The following is a 14,664-nucleotide window of genomic DNA, read 5'->3' on the forward strand; positions in this document are numbered from 1 at the left end:
CATGTTTTAACTAAATATATTTATTCGAAACATATAAATAAAAATAAATGCAAAAACATGTAAGTTATTATTGTAATATTAATTTCCTCTAACTGTACTGATATGCAGAAGTTCACGTGTAATGTGAACAGACACCTTGCTGCTAAACTCCCTACATAGTATCCCTGCAACTTAGGTCCCTGATAGTAGCTATTTACAATGCCTCCCCACGGGACAGAATTAGCCACCAGAGTCTTTTTTTGTTTTTAACGTGAAGAAAAGGAACAAAAATAAAAAATTGTCTCAGTCGTGAAGGATTACTCCTTTACTGAGAGAGAACAAGAAATTGAAGTGTCTGAAGAACAGATACTACACTTTGATCTTAGCCAAAACGGTCCCTGATAGTAGCCCCCCCCCCCTACATCAAAGTGGTAATGTGCCTTGTTTTAGGGGGAAAATGTAATTTAAAAAAAAAGAAAGTTTCTAATTTCTTTGTGAGAATTTTTGTGGGAATCAATTTGGTCACATGACACAAGCACATGGTGTTTATGTGTCACATGATCTCCTCGCATATAAGCTACGAGTTTACTCATATACAAAACCATTTTTATCTCTTATCTCTCACGAGTTCGGTTTTATATCGAACAAGGTAAGTAAAAAAAATTTATAATATATCTTATAATCCTTGATCGATTATTATATAATTAGGTTTGTTTGTTTGTTTGTTTTATACATATATCAACCTGTGGTTTGTCATAAAAATATATGTAATAAATAAACCGAACTAAATAAATAAAAATCCGCAAAAGACTAATAAAAAGGTAATTATTACAAAACAAAAAAGGCAAATCAGAAGAACAGGTGACTCGAAGTCGGCGGCAAACAGCGTCAGATAAAGAAGTCGCATTAATTATAAATAAAATAATAAATAAAATGTTATTGTTTTATTGTTAAAAAATTTTTTTTTTGTATTATAAAAATATAGTACTGCATGAGTGCATGAAATATCTATTTATTGATTTTATTTTTTCAATATTTTAAAATAAAATATTTTGGTATTTTTTTACGACTTGCCTCAGCAGAGCGTAGTATAAACACCCACAACCAACCCATGTTAAGAACGGCTTTTGGAATACCCCCCTCTCCATGTTAAGAACGGTTTTCGAGGTTGGGGTGTTTATTCCGAAAACTGTTCTTAACATGAGAAAGTTGGAGTGTTTATCATTCGCTGGGGCACGTCGTAAAATTTTTTTTTCTGACACAGTTGCGGACTACGAGTCGCCTCTCCTGATTCTTCGTCGCTCGATCTCTGTAGCAATAAAATTGTGATCATTTCTTGTGTGCCTGTGCTTGTATTTTTCGTATCAACGTAACTTTTGCACATTTTATTTTTTTTTCTTTATTAATAATCGCTTATTTTAGTGAAATAAAAAAATATAACGTAAAAATGCTTAAAAAAAAATGAAATACATTTTTTTTAAAAATTATATTTTCACGCCAAAATAAACACAGTGGCACAGTGCCACTTTGATGTAGGGGCTACTAAGGCACATAAGTTGCAGGGATGAAGGGAGTTGAGCAGCAAGATGTCTGTTCACATTACACTTGAACTTCTGCATGTCAGTACAGTTGGGGAAACATAACCCGGAAGGGAGTTCCAAAATCTAGCAGTTCTGGGGAAAAAGCTATTGGAGCAGAAGACTTTCTAGAGATTTCTACTGTGTAGGAGGGGTGGGACTTTGCTTCTTGTCGTGTTTGTCGGGGATATTTACGTCGAGGGGGTACAAGGTCTTGTAGTTCGTAGGAGCATCAACCATTAAAATACTTGTAAAACAGGCAGAGGGATGCAACATTTCGTCGATGGGACAGAGGTTGAAGCTTAGATGACAGTTCAGGCAGGACCTATCAGGTTGTCGACTTTAAGTATTGCTGTATCTAAAGATTGAACAGTTGGGAAAACGATAATTTTATAAATTAATAATTTACTTATAATTTTATGTGGTATTTATGCTGAAAAATGACTATGGACCGTGCTTAAATGATATTTAGAAACCCAGTCATAACCCGCAGAACAAACAAGTACGAGCATTAAGGCTGTCCTGCTGAAGAGTGATGTCAGTTAAAAATAAAATAACAGGAAAACTTTAGGAAATACTTACTTGTTGTGGAAAAATATTAGCATATACCGAAATTTACGGAAAATAATTCAGTATTTTATTTAAAAAATACTTTTTATTCCGATGCTAAAAAAAACAAAAAACAAAAGAAAAAAACAATAAATAAATACGCCCATTGACAAGATCCGGTTATTGGTTAGCTCCTAGAAATACACAAAACTAATCAATAAAATTTGCCAACCACTTCAATGTAACCAATCTGCAAATAAATAAAATAATTTAAAATGTATTATTAATGATAATTAATAGGTACGCGCAAGATGAATGGCCGATCCCTAAAATGCATATACATTTTAACGCCTCCCTTCCTTCATTTAAAAATTTCTCAAAATTCAGGAAATCAACCAATTTTAATAAAATTTTCAGTATTTATTAATGATCACAGAATATAATGACCGCATTTTAGTAAAAATGTATTTTTTTGTAAACAAACAATGGTACACTTGGCCACTTGGGTTCTCCTGACCCTTTTATTTCCCAATTTTTCGTCTGCTAAAATTTTAATCACGTGATTACGGTGTAGCGCCAATAAAATAAACCATTCATTCAAGTGCCGTTTGTTATAAATTCAGCAGAAGTAAAAATCACTTTATTGGTATTTATGCACTTATGTTACAGGGTTGGCGGGTGTATTGTAACTTCTGTACTTTCATCTAACAATTTAATAAACAAAAAAGATTTTATTATATATTTTTTGAAGGGGGGGATTGATTTAGAGAAATAAAGGACCATTTGAATAAATACACAATTATTTAAATTTGTATTTAAAAAAGATCATTTCATTTTCAGTTACGTGCACTTATGTTACCGAACTGGCAGGTGTTTTTATAACTATTCTGTACTTTTACCTAACAACTTAATAAACAAAATGATATAAAACTTGTATTTAATTTGAAAAGACTATTTAAAAAATAGCACGGTAACATAAGTGCATAAGCACCGCTTCATTTTACATATTTCTTTTTCAAAGGACCGTTTGAATAAATTCACAATGATTTAAATTTCTGGCGCTTCTACGCTCTTAGGACGAAATTTTGTAGTCAATAAATGGAATTTTCAGATGGAAAACAATGGTTTCTGATTTTTTTTTTTGTTAATTCTAATAAATTACAAGCGTAGCTTCCAAATTATGCAGTCGAAATTACTTGAATATTACTGAATTATTAAAAGAAAAACAACTTTAATTGTGTTAGCAGGTGAAAATTTGCGGCCATCTTGTTTAAATCGAAACGGAAAATTACCTCCCTTTTGAACTCTCCTGTATCTTATAATCGTTTTCATCAAATTCTATTTTTTCTTTTTTTCTTTAATAATTTTCTACCTTATCGATTTTCGTCATTTTTGGATATAATCATCTTAAAAATATGATGAATGCGTAGAAACTATTGTTTTCATGTGAAATTTAGTACTACGATTTTCGAAATTTTGTCTTATAGTGTAAGAGCGTCAAATTTCTGTTTACCATTACTAATAAAAGTTATTTCTACCTACATGACTCATTATTATTATTTTAAAATAATTAAATCAATGTGAATTTATTCAAACGGTGTTTTGGAAACAAACAATGAAAACTTCTGTAATATGAGCTGTTGATAAGATTCCTTCCCATAACAAATTACCAATGGTAACTTGTTTGAAAAAAATATTCAGTTCCCGAGTCCATTTGAAGAAATCACCAGAACATCTACCATATCAATGATACCTACAATTGTAGCTTTGGACTTATTTCTGTCAACAACTGTCAAATCTAATTCTAGTATTTCTGACTTTAGTGGAATCCTTCTTACCATTGTTTAATAATTCAGGTTATCAATGGAAACAAGATTTTCATCCTATCTAAACGATAAAAACTTGTGTATATCTACTTTCCTAGACCCCTGATTCAAATATTAATTTTAAAAGATTGGCATAGAAAATATATTTAGAATTGGATTCTACATCTATTTTCCACTGATGATAATGAAGCAGAATCAGCAGAATCAAAACTACCTTGCTGCTGAGGATGAAGAAGCACGAGCATGCGTAAATTACAACCTGGCAATTTGAAAGCAACTCACACAAAACAACCAGTAAAAATGTCACAAAAGATGCTTTCATCACTCCTATTATAAGAAGACAATAGGAAGTAAAAGTATAATTATTTCTAATTAAATTTCGGCCTTCATTTTTTGAGGTGTGAAAAGTGAAAATGGCATCATTTATAATAGCAAAATTGCACCGATGGACAAGTTTTAATTTAATTTTTAAAGTCTCACCATAAAATTGAATTAAATAACAGTAAATGCGACCACATTCAATATAATTTTATACATAACTAGCCTGGGTGCCCGGTGTTTGGAGGTGTGTGTTGAGAAAAAAAAAAAAAAAAAAAAAAAGTGGTAGTTGGCAGGCAGGCTCAAACTCGTAATGCAAAGGAGGAAAAGAACGTGAAAAAAAAAAAAAAAAAATGATGTCTTTGTCATTGCATCCGTTAGCATTACAAGCGTATGGTGCATTTTCGTGGACATCGGCAATATTACATACCTAATGTGCTTCAACAAGTCATATTTTTTTTTATTTTTCGGTCAATTTTTAAAAGAATTACATTGATGGAAAGAGAATAGAATAAGCATTCCAATGATGTTAATTTATTTTTCTTTTATGTGTTCAATGTTTTTATGCTCCAAGTTAAAAATGAAAAAAAAACGGTAAAAAATGATGACAGCAAAAAGGGAAACTGTTTTTTCAATGTTTACATTTCATACGTTACGTTTGGATACATATGTGCGGGCTCAAATTTGATTGAATATGGCTGAATTTTACAAACTATATAAGCATAGAAGTCCATCTCTACTGGACTTTTATTTATATTGTTATGACCAAGCAAAGTGAACAAAGAATATTTAAAAATTGATGAGATAAATCGATATATATCATCCATTTTCATATAGATAATAGTTTCAGTTATATAGATAATTATTTTCATCTATAATATGTAAATATTTGATGATTATTATTTGTGTGGAAATTTCTTTAAAATGTTATCTTTTATAGAAATTCAAATCCGCTTAACGGGGAAAACAGCTCGCTATGCGCTCAGCTGACTAAAGTCAGTGCATTAACAAGTTTCGTTTGCTTAAAAATAAAAAACTGTTTTTTCTACTTTCAAAACGAAAGCAGAAAAATCAGTTTCATTTTTTATTCTGAGTTTGTCAATTTAAAAAAATTATTTTGAAGTTTTTCAAATTTGATTTCCAAACAATACTATTTTGTTATTTTTAACACTTTTAGTACACATGTACTAAAAGCGTTTAAAGACAACAAAATGTACGAAGTACACATTTACTAAAAGTGTTTAAAGACAACAAAATGTACGAAGTACGTGCGTTTCTGTTTTCATTGTATTTATAACTTCTTACTTGTACTTAAGGTAGAATTGTGTTTTTAGTGGTCAAAAAAACAAAAACAAATATATAACAAATAAAAGGTACTTGTGCATTTATGCTACCATGCTGAAATAATAACGTTATTATTTAGAAACCCGTTCTTAACATGGGAAAGGAAGGGTGTTTTTTGTTAACTATTCTGTAGTTTCACCTAACAATTAAATAAAATATATCGTTGAACTTGAATTCATTTTTAACTCATTGTCAAGGTCATTTTTTTGAATTTGTAAAACAAACCCGTTTTTTTTTTTTTTTAACTGAGGATAATTAGGCGGTTCCATAAAGAATTTCATTGTGATACATTTTGTAAATTTTTACCTTGTTTCCACCTTAACATTTAAAATGATTACTTTTATAGGTTTTAGGGTATGCTGAAAACGAATATCGCATTTCAATTTTCTGCAAATAAGTAGCTTTCTGGATATAAAGCAATGTCATTTCTCATGTTATTGCTGGTGGCCATCTTGGTACATGCATTGGCGCATAGTTTCTCGTGTTACGTTTGTGCGCTCGCGCATACCAAGATGGCCATCAGCGATAACATAAGAAATAAAATTGCTTAATATCCGGAAAACTACTTATTTGCAGAAATGCGATATTCATTTTCAGAATACCCTAAAACCTATAAAAGTAATCATTTTAAATGTTAAGGTGGAAACAAGGTAAAAAATTACTGTTTTATTTCTTTGTTTACATAATTGAATTTTCAGTAAAACAACAGAATAGAAATGACAAAAACTACCGTCAACTGGTGAATATATAGTTGTTGCTTATCAGGATTCCTGGTATCCTGGTACTGTGAAAGCTACATCAAGGATTCATGTAGAGTACGATTTATGGTTGCATCTCAAAAAATAGGGGTATATTTTGAACCAGATAGAGAGGATTTACAAAATTGAAAATTGGACTGGTCCCAAAATGCATAAGTTTTGGTCGACTATGGGAATTTCCATCTTTTACAGAAATCCAAAATCTATATGAAAAATTTTCTTCGATTTATTTCTGAGATTAATTCATATCTACTCAATTTTTTTCCTTTTACCATATACCGGTCATGAATGCTCTTTAGGCATTCAATGGCTACATCCAGATTAAGCTCTCCTTTGGTGAGGAGGCAGGAAAAAGCCTGCTCTGCCTGCTCTCAATAAAGCTATATTTAGATACCACTATAATACTTAGTTTTGTTCATGAATAGACACCCACTGTATGATACCATGCACCATTTAAAAAAAAAAAAAAAAATGAAATTTGTACATCTTAATTTATAATTCATGGCTTCTGGTAAAGAGATACATCAGATTTGACTGCATAATCAGAAAGAGCACACAATTTTACATAAGAGTGCCAAGTTTTATGAGAATAGCTTAAAAAATAAATGGTGGCAAAATTACCGAATTTCTGGAAATGTTGATTCCGTAATTTAGCCCACTTTTTCTAAAGAAAAATATTCACGGAAAAGCCTAAATTTTGGTACTTAAAATTTTCCAAACTTTTCAACTATTGATGGTATTTGCATAATTTAAACGGTTTTAGGCATCTTTTACGTAGCTCTTTTCATGCAAGTTGAAAAAAATAACAATTATCTAAAAAGAAAAAATCAACTTTTAATGCTACATTCATCACCAAACTGGAAGTGGCGAAGGTTTAAATTAAGGCTAGTCAATCGAAAAGCGGGGATGACTTTTGAAAATATCGGCAAAAAAAGCGACCCCTCCCTGTAGAAAAGTGCCCAGTTGAGGGTGAAGGAATTAATGTTTTTAGCCAATTTTTTTATATTTGTCGTCCGAAGGGTCGCGCTTCAAAATGATACAGATCCCGTTAAAATCCGTTTCCTCTGTTGAAAGTTTTAGGCATACATATATATATATACATTCAAACAGATAGGTGAGATTTATATTATAGATGGTTATTATGCCTATTTAGTTTGTTTTTTTTGTTTTTTTTAAATTTCAGCTGCAACTTCATTATAAGTCAATAAAAATGCTGATATATTCAATTTTGGTGGCAGAAATAAAGTACCAAATATCATAAACATATACTCATTTCAAAATCACATATCACAAAAGCTATTAAAAGATACAGATCTGAAATATTGTATGCCTAATCAATACATATTGTAGAATGCTATATCCAGATGTCAGCTCTTTACACCATGTGTGACATAATGAGGAAGCCCCACCCCATTTCAGGGTAACTGGGGCGTTTACATTAATAAACCTTATACCTAACTTGTTTGTACATGTGGGGAATTGAAAACGTATTATGCAGATGCTGTGTGATTTTTAAAATGTTCGAACATATCAACCAGGTTTGACTGACAAGTGTTTATAGGAATTCAACCAAATCAAAACGATCTGAGGCTCGAGGTGCCTGAAAGGTCAACATTACATATGGGTAGCTGAATTTGAAAACCACAAAACATAAGTGTTAAAATGAATATTTTTTTTCTCTCTCTCTCTCTCTCTCTTTCTCTATTCTCTCTTTCACTTACTTTCTCTCTCCTCCAATGAATGGTCCTGGATATGACCTTAAACTATATCCGATGGTGAGACCCCAGTTTGCGGGCTTTGGGGAGTGTGGAGCCACCCTTTAATTGCCATTGCTCCCAGGTCCACTCTGACCCGGAGTGGTAGTATCTGTTAGGGTCCCAACTAATGGGTTAAATAGAAACCGATTTGCAAAAAACAAATATATTCTATTAAAAAAATTTTCTTCAAAATCACCGGATTCGGCATTAAATAATCTGGAAAGGGTTGATATGCCATAAAACAAAAACAACCAACCAATCCTCCAATGAAGAAGAGGGAAATTGAGTTGTAATTCTATTTTTTTAACAGTTGGTACTTGGATGCTCAGAAAAAGTCCCTTCTGATTAATGTTTACCAGTTTTAAAATAAACAAACGAACTTGGCTGTTTTTCAGAATAACAAAATATATTTTATCTGGTAGACAGAAAGGACTTTTTCATGGCATATATGTGAAGCAGAATAATTTGTATAAATCAGAATTTTTTAATAAGAGATTCATTCATTTTTTTTTAATACAAAAATTTGTGACATTTTAAAATTCCTCCTTAACAACTTTCCATTGGAAATTTGTTCAAAAAGTTGTTCAGTTACTGAATTCATTTGAAGAAATCACCACAGAACCAAGTTACAGAACTTCAACCATATCAATGATAGTACCTATAATTTTAGCTTTGAGGTTATTTCTGTCAACAGCTGTCTAATCTAATTCTGATATTTCTGATTTTAGCGGAACCCTTACCACTGTTGAACAATTCAATGAATCATTGGAAACAAGATTTTCATTCTCTCTAAATGATAAAAACATGTGTTTGTCTACTTTCTTAGATCCAATATTCAAATTTAAATTTCAAAAGAATGACATGGAAAACACTAAGAATTGGATTCTACATCTTTTACTTTCTACTGATGATGATGAAGTAGAATCAGCAGGATACACTTCAAGCACTGTTGAGGGTCAAGAAGATCAAAGTGAAATTAAAACTGTATTTCTTTCAAGCCTGTTTGATGAATTAGCTTCGAATAAGCCTACAGTAACAAATCAAAACTTAGAGCAGGTAGAAGCTGAGTTAGACATGGAAACTGCAACTACAACAGAAATACAAAATCACAATCAAAACTCAAAATGGAGTAAATCCATTATGATTAAGTACACAAAAGAACTTTGCTATTACGTAGATTTACAACTGCTCACAAGAGGTGATGATCCATTTCAGTGGTGGAAGAAGACATAGGAGACCTTACCACTGCTGAGTAAATTGGCTTCAAAATATTTAAGCGAACACCTTTATCTTGGAGGGTGAGAGGCTCTTTAGTACAGGTGGTAATGTGTATGAACCTATGAGGAACAGGCTGCGCCATGAGAATAGAGAATCTTATATTTCTACATTACAACTTAAAGTATTCAACTTTAAATACTGAGGAGACTGTAAGCAGAGGAGGCAGGCAGCAAGAACAGAAGAGGAAGTAGAGCAGCAGCAGCAGCAGGTGCAGAACTTCAGCTTCTAGTTATTCACTTAAAGAATTACAACTTGTACTTTGTAGTTTCTTTTTTCTTATCTATATTTAACTATATTCATTTCAGAATTGGAAATTGTACTTTATATTTTGTAATTTTAGTTAAAGGCAAAGAGCCATAATAGTTGCCAAACACTTAATTAAATGTTAAGTTAAATTACTATGTGAATGTGTCAAAGCTATCTGATGAGTTACTTGGCAGTGATGAAATGATTTAAATTTAATAGTTTAATAGAAAAGAGAAAAGTAATCGGCCGATTAATCGGCAAATTGACCAATTAATCGGTACACCCTAATATATATATATATATATATATATATATCGTCGGATTTAATCCAGCTCAACAATCATATATATATATATATATATATATATATATATATATATAAGCTGAATGTCTGTGTGTATCTGGTCACGAATAGGCTCCTATATGGTTGACTATTATAGAAATCTGATCACATATAATGATAGAAGATGTATCGAGACACAGGAATGGGTATGTTTGATCTGGCATAATGATGATTCATTAAAATTGTGGGGTCTGCATACGTGCCTGGTCCACAAAGTATGGAAATAAAAAATTTAAAAATTAAAAAAAACGTTTACAAGTGTTTTTGATATAAATGTACATAATAATACTTTGATAAGTATGTTTTAACTTAAATAGGGATGGTATAATAAAATTGTGGGGTTTGCGTTCGCCTTGCCCTCCATAGAATTGAAATAGGCACAAACTTTAATAAAGACTTTTCATATCTATCTGCGTAAGTATACTTTGATAATTAGGTTTCAGTTTGAAGAAATATGGTATAATAAAATTATGGGGTGTTCGTTCACGCCTGACCTCCACAGAATGGAAATATGTCACAAAGTTTAACAAGGGTTTTTAATATAGATCCACAGAATATTGTGATAAGTATTTCAGTATGAAAACAGGTATGGAATAATAAATTATGGGGTTTATCTATTTTATTTTTACTTTCATCATATTTTGCTTTGGTTTTGATACCCCAAAATTGGAAGCTATCTCTTTACAACCCTTTCTTTTCATAACCTATCATACTTTCATAAATCAGAGTCTATTTTCTGTAGGCTGTTTTTGAACCCAGTCAACGACGGGTACTTTTACTAGTATATATATATATATATATATATATATATAATTTGACGTTGCCTAATTCTACAGTGGTTGATCATACAATTTTTGAGATGGTGACAATGGACGTATTGAGCACTGTCATAAAATTTATGTAGATACATAAAATAATAATAGTCATATATTGGTTTGCTGATAATTACAATCAAATTAATCTTCAAATTTATAAAAAGTAAAAAAAAAAAAAAAAGTTTAAAAGTGAAAGCTTATTTGAAACTTAACTCTTCACCTCTGAACAGGCCAGCTTTCACTCCCCACTTCTCTTCTGTGAGGAATGAAGTTCAGTGTTGTGTGCGCCAAATAAAAAAACAAATGGTGGTCTGACCTCTCCAGGGAGATACAGACTGCCTACGGTTATAGTGATGCCAAGATATTTTACGCATTGCTTCGTCAGACTTATGATCCGAAATCCTCTTCAACTACACTACTCCTGGCGAAGGATGGGAGAACCTTGCTGAAAATCTCAGATGAAATTATGCATCGATGGCATGAACTCTTTCATGATCTATTTCACAACCCGTCCAATGTTGATGTTGCTGCAATAGAAAGAGTGTCCCTCAATGTTACTTTTGTCTGGAATTTGATGCTGAACTGACTCTCATGGAAACAGTTGACTGCATAAAACAGATAAACTCAAACAAAGCCCCTGGGCTGGATGGCATCCCTGTTGGGCTGCTGAAACATGGTGGTGTCAATGTACATTGTGTGGTTCACTCTTTGATACTGTCAGTATGGCAGGGTGATCCAGTTGCCCAAGATTGGATAGATATCATCCTGGTTATGTTGTACAAAGGAAAGGGTTCAGGGTCTGATTGTGGAAATTATCGAGGTATCTCGCGGCTGACTGCAGTTGGAAAGGTATTTGCACAGCTCTTGCTAAACCGATTGGAGAAGTATATCTGTCCTGATATCCTTCCGGAATCCCGGTCTGGTTTTAGAGGTGGACAAGGAACCGTGGATATCGTGTTTTCTGCTACACAGCTTTTTATTGAGCAGTGTATGCCTCTTTGCCAGGTGTTTGTGGACTTAACCAAGGCGTTTGACAGTGGAAAGTGCTGAAAAAATTTGGCTGTATACCTCCTTTTACAGAAAAGTTCAAGCAACTTCATCATAGTATGAAAGGTCGCGTTAACTTCAATGGTCAGTTTTCGGAAGAATTTCCCATTGATAATGGAGTAAAGCAGGGTGATATAGCTGCACCAACATTGTTTTCGCTCTATCTGACTGCTGTGCTCTGGTATGGTTTCTGTGATTGTGATATGCGTGTTTATATTAGATTTCGAATGACTGGAAAGGTGCTCAACCTCAGAAGATTCCAAGCCAAAACACTTGTTAGAGAGCCGTTGTATGACCTGATGATGCTGACCTGATGACACACTCTCCAGTTGATGATGCAGTTGGTGATGGATCTCTTCACTAATGCTTGTACCTGCTTCGGACTGACAGCATTAAGAAAACTAAAGTCATGTATACTCCCACTCCTGATGATCTTTATGTGAAACCTGATATCTTTGTCTGTGGAAAGCACCTTGAAGTTGTAAAAATTTTGTCTACCTTGGTAGTACCTTATCAAATGATTACACTCTTGATGTGGAAATAAGACAAAGAATCAGCAAGGAATCGGGCACTTTTGGAAGGTTACAAGATAGTCTGGTTTGATGGTGATTTAACTTTGACAACTAAAATGTCAGTATATTAAGACCCTAGCACAAACCCAAAAAACGTTTTCATGATAGCATCAAGGAGAGTCTGGTGAGCTTTCATGTCCCTGTTGACAGTTGAGAGTCCTTAGCGTATGATCACAATTGGTATATTCAAACGGATTAATGTTTCAAGTAAATGATCAACCTTTTTTAAAATAAATATATATTTAAATTTAACTTAGTTTCAATGATATGATGTTTTCTTTAGGACTAGAAACACTGTATTTTTTCTTTTTCCTTGATAGTGTTTTGTCGGACAACCAAAAAAAAAAGAAGAGTTCAAAGGTCTAGAAGAAATTGTTTATGTCCATGGGCTTGTGAGTTCATGAGTTTGACAAACTGTTGTTAGATTTAAAAGTAAGTTCATGATTATGACTTGTTTTATCAAGAGTTACCGGTCAAAGTTTGTTTATCAATAATATTTGTCTTATATATACACCCCCATATATATATATATATATATATATTGGCAGCAAGTTATCAAAATATGTTTTATTAAATATGGTAGTTTTCTTTCTGCCAAGCATTTTTTCTTGTTTTAGTTGGTAAGTTGTGTATTAGGTGACCGAGTGATCTTTTGTCATTTTGTCAGCCATTTTCCTCGAACGCTTACGATCATTAATCATCATTTTGTTGTTAAAGAGGCATTTTTTGTTAACTTTTTATGTATAATTAATTTTATTTTAATTCTTATTTATTTGTTTAATTTTATTTAGTTGACATGTTAAGGAGGGAAGGATAAATAAAGGTGTGGTAAAGTTTATTATTCTATTTCTTTAAATATATATATTTAGTTATATATTATATATCGTCGTTAGCAGAACTCTGATACTAGTCTACATTTTAATATATATATTTAGTTATATATTATATATCGTCGTTAGCAGAACTCTGATACTAGTCTACATTTTGCTCACAAAGTGTTTTAGGTGGTTCACAAAGTGCAACTTCATGCTTCAGATGTCACCATTCATTGTGTGGCAAACACATGCTTGACATGCAGGTTCAGGAAGGCATCTTGCTGGTACACCATAAGGTGGAGTACCACCTTGTCGCCTACCTGCCTGGCAAGTTTATTTAGTGGTGCATCTCCCCCCCCCCCCCCCAATTAATTTGAATCTATTTATCAACATTATAAATCCGACATCTTATGATTGTTTAGTCCTATAAATATCTAACTACTCCATATCCTTTCATTTAGATTTTTAATCTTTAAATTTAAATTCACTTTTTTTATTGTTCATTGCTTTTCTCCATTTCATGAATTCTTTGTACCAGCAAATTCATAGCTTTGCTCTAATATTCATTTGGTAATATCTTTCCTCAGATGAGAAGTACACATTTCTTTAAAACTCTGCGGATTAAGGAAATTTTAATATTTCTTATTTGGGTATCCTGTTGAACAATAAATTTATGTAAAGTATAATTTACAGTCTTAAATTGTGTTCTTATATATATATTACTCGTTACATGATGCAACCTCTATTCAAAAGTACTTCCTCATAGTTTTTTTATGTTATGGATTGTCCAGCATGTTGCTATGCCAAGGGTCAATACAAAAATTCTATCTGCTCAATGGCAGATGTTACTTCTCTAGATGTTACATCAAAAGATGAGATCTGTGGCAAATGATAATCATTGACTGCTGTATTTATTTGCAGTTCATAAATTTTATCTCTCATATCGATGCATCCAGAAATATTTTCAAGTACTTTTATAAATCAAAATTATTTAAATTTAAAATTCATTTGCAATTATTTCACTAAATTCTGTTTATGCTAATCAGAATTGAATTTTGATTCTGAAGTTTGGAGATGAGGTTGATTGTCCCTATCATTTGGATTCTTCAGACTACTGTTCTTATCTTGAATATCGTTTTCACAACGTTTTGGTTGATGTAACCTCCAACCTTCTTCAAGGGCATTTTGGCAAACTCTGGTAATCTTTCTATCAAACTCTGGAATCTCCACAGATTGTACAGATTCAGGAGTTCAACAAAATACATGCAAATAAGGTCGGAGGTTATATTGACTGAAAAATTGTGAAAATGCTACTGAACAGTAATCCACCAAATTCAAATGATAAAAACTAGTTACAACGTAGCAATTTGTAATCTGCAGAAGCTTTAAAAATTGAAGATTGGGAATTTTTATGCATGAATGTGTGAAATTAACCTCGTC

The 14,664-nt window shown here is 32.3% G+C and overlaps 1 protein-coding gene across 2 annotated transcripts in view; it reads left to right on the forward strand.

The window, feature by feature from the left end:
* The first annotated feature begins 487 nt into the window (after positions 1–487).
* The window catches only part of LOC145296689 (lysosomal protective protein-like), a 73,996-nt gene continuing 59,819 nt past the window's right edge, over positions 488–14,664 (forward strand). The window contains exon 1 of one of the 2 annotated variants that reach the window (XM_080143055.1): positions 488–628. In XM_080143055.1, the coding sequence (XP_079999181.1) occupies positions 506–628 (123 nt within the window). In that variant the 5' untranslated portion in view covers positions 488–505. Of the gene's footprint in view, positions 629–12,734; positions 12,842–14,664 lie in introns of those variants that run through there. The other variant, XM_080143501.1, reaches the window with a different exon arrangement.

Source organism: Euprymna scolopes, chromosome 1 (genome assembly GCF_053919585.1).
Source record: "Euprymna scolopes isolate OS-2025 chromosome 1, ASM5391958v1, whole genome shotgun sequence".
In the NCBI taxonomy this organism is placed as follows: domain Eukaryota; kingdom Metazoa; phylum Mollusca; class Cephalopoda; order Sepiida; family Sepiolidae; genus Euprymna; species Euprymna scolopes.